At 35.3% G+C, this 13,104-nt stretch overlaps 1 protein-coding gene across 1 annotated transcript; it reads right to left on the reverse strand.

Moving 5' to 3' along the window:
* Window positions 1–844: 844 nt before the first annotated feature.
* Eb1 (microtubule-associated protein RP/EB family member 1) lies at window positions 845–9,860 on the reverse strand. The gene is made up of 6 exons (XM_077433060.1): window positions 9,755–9,860; window positions 4,996–5,278; window positions 2,608–2,842; window positions 1,796–1,887; window positions 1,567–1,722; window positions 845–1,493 (listed from the first exon to the last, which is right to left on the reverse strand). Exons 2-6 carry the CDS (start codon window positions 5,260–5,262, stop codon window positions 1,425–1,427), a joined length of 819 nt encoding a protein of 272 aa, XP_077289186.1. The 5' UTR covers window positions 5,263–5,278; window positions 9,755–9,860; the 3' UTR covers window positions 845–1,424.
* Between the last annotated feature and the right edge of the window lie 3,244 nt (window positions 9,861–13,104).

A 13,104-nucleotide genomic window follows, 5' to 3' on the forward strand; every position in this document is an offset into this window, starting at 1 on the left:
AGTAAAAAAAAAATTATGAGATTGGATTGGAATACTTTTTAAAATAAACAAACTGAAAATTTTTATCCTTCACATACCACACAACACGAAAATGTACAATTCCATAATCGTTTAATCACATAGACATATTGCTAGCTTAAATCATTACTAATTAATATATTTAGAGAGATGTACAAGTCAACAATCAACGAGAGCAATTTGCGATAAGTTCGCATTACAATTATCAACATTTACAGGTGACAAAATTTGATTTAATATATATATTTTTTTTTAACATTTACAATATTTTTTTTACACGCAGCGATCAGATTCTTTTATTGCTACAACATTATATAGAATCAAAAATTATTTAAGCACCATAAAATATAGACATTACTATACGCAAATGAAATAAAACCGAAAATTATTAAAAAAAAAAAAAAAAAATTCATTAGCAATTTTACAGCTAACGCAGATGCGAATCAACTACTTCCGGAAGTATTAGAAAAATATACTTATTTAATAGCACGTCAAATATAGTATGTATTTACGAAATTTTGTAGGTAAATACATTTAACATTGAATCTCATTTATAAAATTCTAGCAATAATAATAGCATTCCAGTGAAGAGATTTGTAGATATAACTTGGAGACATACAGAAAATAATAAATAAAAACATTAAAATAAGTAATAAGATACTATACAGTCGGTTCCAGGTTCCGAACACCCTTATATGCGTACTTACAAATACATAATATATATGACAAAACTATATTATATATATATAAAATAATTCAATAATTTTAATTTTAAATATACACTTCGTGGCTTAATTCAATCTCAGTTCTTTTAAGTGTTAGTTTTGAGCGGCTAAGCTTGGTCTGCGATGCAACAGAAGACTTTTAACATATTTGCGTATATTCACCGATTCTGTTGGCCAGATATCCCATACCAAAGCGTTTAATAAATAAACAAAGAATATAACTGACAAAATAACTATTTTTAATCACCTTTTAATAAGATTTAGCACATTTAAGAAAATCTAAGCTAATATAGCTCCAATGATAACTAACAATAAACATTATATTTCCTTATGTCCAATTCAAATTGGCTATGTGAGGATAACTGATGTTAAAAAACATGTTGATCTAAAGCTAGCATTGTGGATGTTGATAAAGCAAGTTTACAATAATAACTAAGCACATTGTGTTGGAACCACACAGCCGTGTGCAATTATGGTACTCGATTGTTTCTTTAAATTACTCTAAAACAATACACTCTTCATTTAATACATATGACAAAATATAACTATAAAAAAATCTGTTTTCAGTTAGTCGTTGGTTTTAGGAATATTCACTAGATTGATGACGAGAAGCTTCATTGGCAAAATTTTTACTGAGTATATCGGTGTGGCACGAGCCAAATAAAGCGGTACAGAATATGATTAATATTCATCTTCATCTAGACCAGGACCACCATCACCATCGGCTTCTTCGGGAGGTGCAAAACCATCCTATAAACGGAACTCATTACAACTTTTAACCAAATGAACAATAATTATTTTTAATAACATCTTATGCAGTAACCTCAGTTGCGTAGAGAATATCAAGTATTTTCCGAACTAAGCCTGTGGCATCATGCTCTTCCGCTTCTTGACACAGAACCTCAATGTCTCGTAATTTACCAAAATAGAAATCTCTTTCTTTTTCAAGACCTTCTACTGTGACTTTCATATTATGCATCTGTTGAAAAAGTTTAAATAAAATAAACAAAATACAGTATTAAAACCAAACGAAATATATAAATGAAACATACTTGATGTGTAAGTTCGTCCATTTTCATATCACTCTTAGCATTTCCTACAGCTTTAAGAGGTGCAGGTCTACAAGTTCCTTGAACTCTACTCACTGAAAGCCAAAAATAAAATAATAAGCACTCTTCGCTATTATTAGAAATTTTTTCTATCTAATGTAGCAATTTAAGATGAGAACTACATACATTGTTACCATGCAAAACATAATGTTTTTAATAGCAAAAATCATCGTATTAACTACGTATATTTATATTTCATGAAACATATTTTTAAGAAAAATGTAAAAATGATTTTATTAAATTTCTATAGTTTATCAGTGTAACAGTGTAAAAAACACACAAGTCAAATGATCGAAAAGTAGCATTGTGGTACTGCACACACAATAAAATGGCAATGTGGTACTGCGCGCGTATAAAAATAGTAAACATAATTAATTAAATGAAAACTATTTAGAATAATTAACTACATACATACACACAAAACACATAATAAAATCAACGATTAAAAATTTGTTGACACAAGCAAACCAAATCAATCAAAATAAACAATCTAAAAAACACTATATGAAATCTAATAAAAATAAAATGTGTTTTAATTCATTTTTAATGATACCGGGTCCAGATAATTTTGATTGCCAAAATTTTATTGTTATTTTCAGTGTTGTTATAATAAAACGTAGGTATTTGAATAAAGACAAAAACTGAAGTTTCTTTAAAGAACTATGAAATTAATACGAATTAAAATATAATAAAAAAATAACACATTGAACAAATAAAAACTCAAGTATACATTAAAAATAAATAAAAAATTATACTATTGGAAGCTTTTGGTGGAATTTTGGCTGGTGGCGAAGTAGATGGTGGCTTCTTCATGAGGCCACCACCGCGAGGGGCAGATGCACCCCCCATACCCATGGGGAGTCCTTCTCGTTGGCTAAGGGCATCGTATTCGGAACCACCGTAATTGGCGTCAAAAAACTTCTTAAACCACTGAAGAAACTCGAAGTTATCCTGAAAGCGGCCCTTTACCAATTTGTCAATCGGCACGATCTACACAACGAGCAAAACAAAAAGAAAACACAACTATGTAAAATGAAATCGTGACACTACAACAAGAAGCTTATGAAAAAAATCAAATGAATGATGCTGTTGAATATGCTCAGGAGTGCACTTGTCCAATTCATGCCCTCTAGGGAAAAACAACTGAAAAGAAACACAAAAAAATATTCAAGACAGAACGTGACCAATATTTATTAATTCCTTGAATAAATTTTTATTTTTCTGTGAAACAATAAGGTGAAACAAACGAAGAAAATATTGCTTAAACAAGAAAGTGTCACACTAATTTTATTCAGTGCCTTGCGTACGTTGCGATGTTGCATTGAGAGCCGGTCTTTGAGCGGGGGGCTGACGCTGCGGCGGAAGCTGCAGGGGCAGACCTAAAGGAAGTCCACCACAATCCATACCACCGGAACCTATTACGAGACCGCCTCTAGCTTCTATACCGTCGTACTCTCGACCGTCGTAATTAGCATCAAAAAACTTTTTAAACCATTGCAAAAATTCGAAATTGTCCTGAAATCGCCCCTTTGTGAGTTTGTCAACTGGTATTACCTAGAACGAACAACCCTTGGAAAATCAAAATATAGGAAAACATAAAACTATCAACAGTCTTATTTGACAATATTTTATACATTCCAATATTATCATATGTATGTGATTTAAACCTCCAGCCTGATACATTTTAAAGGGGATTATATAATTGAACTTTAGTTTAGATAGTATTCACTAAATATGGTTCCATGACAAAACAGTGAACGACACAACATCCCAACAAAATGATAACGCAACATAATGTCTACAGACAAATCGATAACACGACATTATGTCTACGGACAAAACGATAACGGGACATAATGTCTACGGATAAAATGATAACGGGACATAATGTCTACGGATAAAATGATAACGGGACATAATGTCTACGGATAAAATGATAACGCGACATAATGTCTACAGACAAAACGATAACACTACATAATGTCTACGGACAAAACGATAACGGGACATAATGTCTACAGATAAAATGATAACACGACATTATGTCTACGGACAAAACGATAACGGGACATAATGTCTACGGATAAAATGATAACGCGACATAATGTCTACAGACAAAACGATAACACGACATAATGTCTACAGACAAAACGATAACGGGACATAATGTCTACGGACAAAACGATAATGGGACATAATGTCTACGGATAAAATCATAACGCGACATGTCTACAGACAAAACGATAACGGGACATTATGTCTACGGACAAAACGATAACGGGACATAATGTCTACGGATAAAATGATAACGCGACAAAATGTCTACAGACAAAACGATAACACTACATAATGTCTACGGACAAAACGATAACGGGACATAATGTCTACGGATAAAATGATAACGCGACATAATGTCTACGGACAAAATGATAACACGATATAATGTCTACAGACAAAATGATAACGCGACATAATATAATCAAAAACTAATTTTTTAACTAAAAAAATGTACAAGAATTTGTTCTTGAAACGTACAAGAAGTTGTTTGACACATTAATAAATAAAAATTAGATAGTCCAGTCTAATCGAAATTTAATCGTAAATAACAAACCGTATCATAAGAACATTATCTAATCAAATCTAACTTAACCGAACAGTGACATATGTGACAGACAGACAAACATTGATTTTTTTTATATATATAGATACAATCAACTAAAGTTGAATAATTAATTTTTCGTTCGATATATTTGTTGAGTGTTCATTATTTTTATGAATATGAAAGTTAATATGATCTAAACATAAGTTCAATTAATTATCACCCCATTTTAAAGTTGAAATATTTCACATTTACATAATAAGTACAAGGTTGTGGTCAGTGCAAAGGTAATGTCTTGCAATATTGATAAGAAATTCAAACAAATTCTTAAGATAGGACAATATCATACTAACAAAAACAAGAATTGTATGAATAGATAATGCGGAATAATGAGCGTTGTCAGGTTACGGCATCTCCATTGAAAGAAAGGTATTCTATACTGATAACGACGACAAACAGCAGTCCACACACACTTGGCTGGAGGACCTTACTAAAAATATTCACACAAAAAAAAAAACAACAACAACATTGAAAAATGGCATACCTTATCGACATTCATTTTCTTGAAAGAGGCTTGCAATATTTTGAAATTCTGTATATACTCGTGCTCCAGATTTGTTTTGAATTTGATTCTTCTCATGGGTACGCTGCCCTGGAACAACATGTCCATAAACTGACAGTACGCGGCTCCCGTGCACAACTCTTCAATTTTCGAAAAGTTCGACTGTAAGCAATCGTTGACCCAAGCGAGCATGTCATGCCTGGACAAGTTCTCCGAGGTGACGTTCGTTGAATACACGTTGACGGCCATGTTTGTGGATGATATTCTGCAACGGAAAGAATATGCAAAATCGATCAGACGTTTGAGATCGAAAGTGGCGACGGTGTCCGTATGTGGCACGTTGAATGAGACAAGACGTTCATTGTGCATTCAATTTTCGAGCGCTTTTTACAGCATTGTGGCGTCTCGGTCGAGCGAGTAAGTAAACTGCATATTAATTACGATGACTAATACGACGGTAATTAGATATTGTAATGAGGTGTTTCAAGTGCAAATCTAAGAAACGCACTCTGTATATAAGTATGGAGGCAAAATTTTGAATAGAACTTCTAGCACAAAGTTTCGATACGAGTTATATTCATACATTTAATACAAATCTGATTAAGTATTACATATATAAATTATTCATAATCAGATAAGCTTTGACATACTTTTATTTTAGAACTCCATATTACGTTTTAGCATTGTGCGAGTACTTTAGTGTATGATTTTTCGAAAATTAAAAAGATTAAGAGTCAAATTAAGGAACATTACATTAGACATATGTCCAGTTTAAATGCAATGCATGTATGACACATTGTATGTGATTATACGTGTTTTAAATGCAGAAAAGTACACAATATATCATGAATCACATCCCATTGACAGCTTATGTATTAGTACAATTGATAAAGTTAGCATTGATGTGAGAAATTCTTCGAAAGTGTTAATTATAATGATAATTTTTTACTAGTCATGTCTAGTTGCAAAGTATTTTTTTATATTGGAGTTTACTTTTCTTTGTGATCGTATTATTGATAAGTACATATAGTAGTAGTGTTACCTAATGAAATTAACATTAAGGCAACATTGGCTGCAATATATTATTTTATTATCATTATATTATAGAATTGCTCCAAGACGTCATTATGTCTAAGCAAAAGAAAAAATATATATACAAGCATAAATATGGTTACAAAAACAAAATAAGATGTAACAATCCCTCAACCAGATCAGCATATTTTAGATGAAACAAATCCAAGTTAACAGATATCCTGTTGAGGAGCTTGATGCCTCTTTCGACAGGTGATAAAGCCATCAAACTGGTACATGCCACAGGATAAGAGAACAAACTGCAGCATTGAATGTACCCAAATTGGCTGGGAACAATAAAGTTCAATTCTGTAAGAAATGGTTCCCAAATATACTCTTACGTCGTAACTTAGAATTATAACCTAGTGCTCCCAGCAGGTAGGCTCTATGATAACGACTGTAACTATCATTAAAGTTTATGTAAGAAATCTCCTATGCACTCTCTTAACTCTTAAGCAATGGACTCTTATCACTAGGGCTCCATATGTGTTTATATTATGCATAAAAAGGACTTACAGAGTCGAAAGTACAACATAATACCCATAAGTAGGGTATTATGTTGAGAGCCAACTCAGGCCATGGGAAAACAATGATACCAAACCTTTTCTGTGGAGGAATGGAAATTTTTTAGAATTTGTTTAATAGAATATTTCCCTTTTTCGAAGTTTTAAATAATTATGAACGAAAAAGCATGTCATTTCTATATAAAAAAAAGACTTTTTGTTCTCTTGCTTTGGAGCAAGAGAACAAAATGAGACTGTTACCAATGTAACAGTCTATTGTTATTATCAATTGCCCTGACGACTAGTCTAAATCTAGTTATCATCTTCTCCAGAAACGATAATTTTTCCTGGAAAATGGTTCCGGGCCTTATGACAAACTAAAAAAAAAGATCTTATAGATAAATTTTTGATATGCTAAAAAATCCATCAGAACTATCGGAAAAATACTTATATGTTGGTTGTTATTTTTTATAAGGCTTTTACGTTTCACTTCGCTAATGGTTCAGGCAATATTCCTACATTCTTCCGATCGGCTTGAAACTTTGCCATTTTGTGCAGTTTGGTCACTGATAGAAATTTAAATCGCTTCTAATAGTTCGATGGTGAAAAATAATGATAATAAAAACGTTTAAGAATGCAAAAATTTTGGAGACAATGACGTTTATTAAAATAATTGAATAAGAAAGTATGATATAACAGGTACGATTTCATATGGAAACAAAGAATACGTGGATCGAAAAATAATGAACATTTACCATTAAATAAATACATGTATTTTTATGGAGAATAATATAAAATATCAATATCAGTCAATCAGACATCCTGACACGGGGTCTCTCGAGTAGTCTGGGCCGAGGAAATTAACTCTGGCTTGCGTTTGTATAATTTGGCAGAACAGTCTATCTGAATCTTTCTCAAACATTAAATGTAAATAAAAATATATAAATGAGAGATAATCAGAACCTATAATGCAAATTTTATAAGATATAGTGTGAAAAAGAAAAAGTTATAGACGCTTAAACAATTAAAATCTGACAAAACGAGGGAAAGGCAAATATATAAGGCCATTTACCATAAGACGTCCAGATGGTTAAAATTGTAGCATTTTTTTTTTAAAAGTATCTATTACGATTATTTATCACCATTGAACTGGCGGAATTGATTTGAATATCTATTGTTGACCAAACCGCGCAAAATGGCAAAGTTTCAAAACGATCGGAAGAATTTAGGATATACAGTAGAACCTCGATTAACTAAACTAATTACGGATGAAGGTAGTCCGGATAATCGAAAAAATCACAATCGACAGGGAAAGACGTGTACATTCAGTACGAATTTTTTTTGTGTAAATTTACATACATGAAAATCAATATTAAATTATTCTTTATGAAGAAATTCAATTATGGATTTTTGATTAATTAAAAGTCAACTGCTCTTTTTGAAGCTGCCAATTCGCGAATACTTTTCATACAATAATGGACCAGATATTGGCTGCCCAGACGATCGTCTTTGAATGAACCACATAAAACACACTCTTCGACTTCTTTATTTCCCGATTTTATCACAACCTTACATTCTGAGCTTGAAGATAGCTTCCGACATAAAAGATTCAGTACACTTCGATCATTTTTTTTTATATCCGAGATCGTCGACTTTCCAACACCATATTTATATGACAAAAAACGCCCTAAGATTTTATCTAATGTGTCTTTCAATGCTAATATTTTATTTTCCATATTGGCATTATTAAAAATACATATTTAAATCGCGATCAAGTTTTCATGAAACAAACGCCCTTTGAGTATTGAATTTTGAAGACAACCGACTCATTTCTCCCTCTTATTTTCGAAATTTTATGTTATGCATTTCAAAACAGCAAAATCGTAAAATTTGTGTTTGTTTTTAACAATCCGGAAATCTGACGTTCTACTTTAATATAAATATGTTCCGTCAGACCGGTGAACTATAGAAGAGCTTTGCAATAATAAAAGTACACTTCAATAGAATTCGAATATTTTATTTATTTTTTATTTTTTTATTTAATTTACACCAAGAAAGCCTAACAGGTAAACCCAATGCACCTTCCTGGCCAAAGACAATTATATAAACATATATGTACACCATCCATATATACACAAATTCTTACACGTATACACAAATACACATACATTCATAAATATAAAAATACACATATATTCACATATACATACATACACACCTACTCATATATATATATGTATATATATATATATATATATATATATATATATATATATATATATATATATATATATATTCACATATACATACATACACATACACATACATCCATAAACATATATATATATATAAATAAAAAATAGCATACATATATAAATAAAGATAAAACCAACATACATACACATTATGCTAAATAATAATATGTAAATAGGGATTGAGATTGTATGGAAAATGATGAAAATTTTGAAAAAAATCATTCTCCGTATAACAATGAATTGAAGGTCAGGGCATATTTTATATTTGAAAATTTTACACAATTTGATTTTTGTATGTTGAAACTATTCATGTTGTACAATTTAGACAGTTGAAGTTTCTTTGCCTCATACACTCACATAAGCAGGATAGAAGTGCACAAGTGAACGAGGAATAATATGACGGTTTCGTTTTAAATAGAAATATGGTCACCTGGTAAGCCAGATGACACGATAGGAATTCGAGGAATGCGAATGAGCAGTGAGCAGTGAGTGAGAGCAGTGGTAGTGGTAGTGGTAGTGGGTCACATCTGCAATGTAGGTTATGAGCACAGACGACCGGCACTCGATACGGCTATACTAGTTTGAGTGCTAATGCGAATGCGAATGCGAATGCGAATGCCAATGCCAATGCCAATGTAAGGGAAGACGCCATGCCGCACGCGCACACGCCCCTGTCTTCGTCTTCAATCGTCACCTGTCATCGGATGAGTCACGGTAATGCGATTTGCGATTTGCTACGAGTGGGTGGGGGGTGGGGTGGGGTGGTTGGGTGGTGCAGTGCAGTGCGGTGCGGTTTGCATCGCAACGGTAGCGCTATTAATAGTCGAATGCGCCGGTCGAGTGGAAGTCGAGGGTGCGGTGGGGTGGGTGGGAGTGGGTGGGGGTTGGCGAGAGGGTGGGTTCATTTCTTACCGGTGGATCCTTCGAAAGCCGGCGAGAACGAGTGATGAGCGATGAGCGATGAGCGGCGAGTAGTGGGCGGAGAATAAGCAACGAGCGCACACACGCCCGACTCCCGACTCCCGACGACCGGCTGCGGTTGCCAACTGCTTTCGGTCAGGCGCGCCAACTCATGCCTCGCTCGATTTATACCCGATCATGGTTGGAATTGGCGTTCATATTGCGTGTGACATTTCAGGTTAATTAAGCCCGCTCCGCCCGCTTAAGATGGACCCAGATGAAGATCTAAGAATCCGCAACGAGATGGCTAGAACAGCATTTGTAAAAATGAAGGTGTAGGCATATAGTACAACAAACAATGATCTCACCAGGCCACTGCGACACATATCCTGAAAATCGTTTACTCGTGGCAATCATTTACACGTGTTCGTGGAAACAAAGAAAAAGCATTCATGTGTGGCGCTTGAACCTATAAAACACGCGCCTCGAAAATAGTTCGACACGTGCTTCGTATACACGTGTCTTGAAAACAAAGGAAACGTATGACCCCATTCTCTTATGGACATCGTCCTGGCTTTGACCCCAAAGCTATAAAACTCTCGCCCTGAGAACACGTGCCCTGGAGAACAAAGAGATCTTTTGCACACGCCACGCTTAGAACTTCCATATATAAAGCAACGCAGCAACCTCCACCGGCAGAGTGAGCCTCTAGAGTTCAACTAGATCACATCTCCGAAGAAACCTCTTCGTACATACAATAACCATTGTACCAATTGAACTATGGAGGATGAACGAATGAGACGACTGGCATGTTAATGCACGTGTTTATTATATGACAGCTAAAGGCAGAGTGAGTAGTGACTCTCCGAACCCAGCCGAGTTGGTTCCCACTCGCAGGAAGGCAACCAAACTCGACCATGTCGTATAAGCGAGCCGCCACATCACTCCCCCCCCCCAGCATCAGCGATACCAAAATTACAAAGAAACAAATTTTACAAAAGAAAAAAAATATTGTTACACAAAGAGAAAAAAAATTATTGAGTGGGGAGAAAAAAATTGTTGACGTTGATCATCCGCTGTGTAGGTGTACCGCCCTGAATGGTACATTCGAGGGCGGTGACGTCGCGAGCAGGACGGTGGCTGGTCCGATGGTCGCGCCGATGCGATGCTGCGCCGGCGCCGCTCTTCCGAGGCTGATGTCGGTTGGTGGGGCGGCGGGGGCGGCAGGGGCATCGATGTGGTTGATGATACTCCGAGCTGGACCGTGAGTCGTTGTGGCTCGTGGAGGTGTTGTAGCGCTACCGCCCGTCTCGGCGTGACGACGCTCGTGGGGACGGACGGGGCCTTGATGATGATGATGATGATGATGGTGCTGAGGTGGTGTATGTCTTGTGGTGCTGGATGACCATTCTATGTGTACTGGATCACGCATGACTCCACATCCAGCTGTCAAGATCGTCGTCTCATTCGCTCCCCCATTTTTTTTTAGCACCTGTCATCGACGTTGTGGCTGGACTTCAGTCGGTAGGTAGGTAGGTAGCCGTGTCTGCTCGTTTATTGTCACCCGCGGGCCGCGACGTGCTGTGTCGATGGCGATGGCGGCGCGGCGGGTAGCTTTCCCGCCTGGCTCGGCGAGGCAGGGATGAGCGGCATGTTGAAATTGATCGAGGCTGCGTGGCTCGATGTCGGGGGTCACCAGTTATGGGGATGAACGTACGAGACGACTGGCATGTTAATGCACGTGTTTATTATATGACAGCTAAAGGCAGAGTGAGCAGTGGCTCTCCGAACCCAGCCGAGTTGGTTCCTACTCGCAGGAAGGGGAGCAGGTAAATTGGTCGAATGCAATACACCTAAATCAATTCACCTAATGCAATTCCACTAATGACGCTTTTACCGAAAATCTATTGACCTAATGGTAAATTCACCTAATATCTTTATACCGAATGACACATTCACCTAATTTCGAGTTTCAAACCAGCAGTAGCCGAGTTTCAAACCAATAGTAGTAGATTTTATTATTTAGTAATTTTTCGACGCGATATCAATAGATGGCGTAGTAACATAGACAGATAAATGTTATAACATTTCTTTGCAAATAGCCCTTAAACTCTATATACACCATATTGCGCCCGACAGAAGATTTAAAAAGGATTTCCCACCTAATGGCGAGTGAACTAAATTAAGGACATTGAAAAAATTAATTGCTTTTGTAGCTTTGTATTATCTTTTGCTATATATACTATACTATATTATATAGCAAACATTGTACATATTTACAATAAAATTTATGATAAAACAAAGTAATAAAAAGGAATCAAAAAAGATATACAGATTTTTTTTACTGTACATATATTAAAATTGGCTTTCCAATCATCAATATTAAAAGAAGGTGAGAAGAAAACGCATGTATAATAGACAGACCAGTACAATTTCTACGATTGATACAATTTCCATAATAAATAATTAATAATTTTAAATATACGTAATAAATATAAATTATGATGAATACATAACAAATATAAATCAGTTAGTAATTTATACGTAGATTGCAAAACACAATGAAATATAAACAATAATAACAAGACAAGAAACAAGCAATACAATAAATAATAAATAATTTATTAATCAAGTTACAGAAATAAACCAATTTATAATAAACATTTTCATGTAATAAAAACTCATGAGTGGTATTACAGATGGTCAACTTATTACAGACAACACAGAACACATATATTCTTTTCAATATATGAATAATCAATAAGTAAAACAACTAACGTTAAAGAAAATTGACTATTGTATCAAGTCATGTAATAAAAATACTCTTGTGTGAAGCTATAGAAGTTTTTTACAAAAAATTTGGTACGTATATAAACGAAAAGACGTTTGCTAATTTCAATGACCATCTCTTCTCCACCGATCATGGTATTTGGTTGTTCTATTAGTGACACCACACAGACCCTAAGTAAATAATGATTTCAATCAATATGTTCAGACTATGTCTGATGATCGGCTTTCGTGGCTTTACGACCCACGATTTGGCCGATATATTTTTGTGCTGGCCACCCTGAGACAGCGGTTGGCACACAAACTGACAGTTGTCAATAGCGGTTTGGCGCGTAAACACCCCGTTTTTACGGGGCCCACCTCGCCACCGAAATCACCAGCTAGAGGCTGGTGAGGGTTGTGACGATACTTGGAGACCAGCTCCAGTATCCGTCCGGTGTGCACCAGAGGAAGCTTGGTCTGTCTTCGTCCAGAAGGCAGACAACTGAGCTACGCGTGGCCAACCTCAAAAGGCACGCGTGGTTACTTTGTTACTCCCTCCCCCCTGTCCCCTCTGCTTGATCTCTGTATATATA

This window comes from Arctopsyche grandis, chromosome 6 (genome assembly GCF_051622035.1).
Source record: "Arctopsyche grandis isolate Sample6627 chromosome 6, ASM5162203v2, whole genome shotgun sequence".
In the NCBI taxonomy this organism is placed as follows: Eukaryota; Metazoa; Arthropoda; class Insecta; order Trichoptera; family Hydropsychidae; genus Arctopsyche; species Arctopsyche grandis.

What these genes read in the sequence shown, in the direction of transcription:
- Eb1 (XM_077433060.1), bottom strand. Translation starts at nt 5,262, where the DNA reads ATGGCCGTCAACGTGTATTCAACGAACGTCACCTCGGAGAACTTGTCC. An exon ending in TCCACCAAAAGCTTCCAATA is followed by an intron (nt 1,888 to 2,607) that starts GTATAATTTTTT and finishes TTTGGCTTTCAG; the next exon opens with TGAGTAGAGTTCAAGGAACT. An exon ending in ATATTCTCTACGCAACTGAG is followed by an intron (nt 1,494 to 1,566) that starts GTTACTGCATAA and finishes TTCCGTTTATAG; the next exon opens with GATGGTTTTGCACCTCCCGA.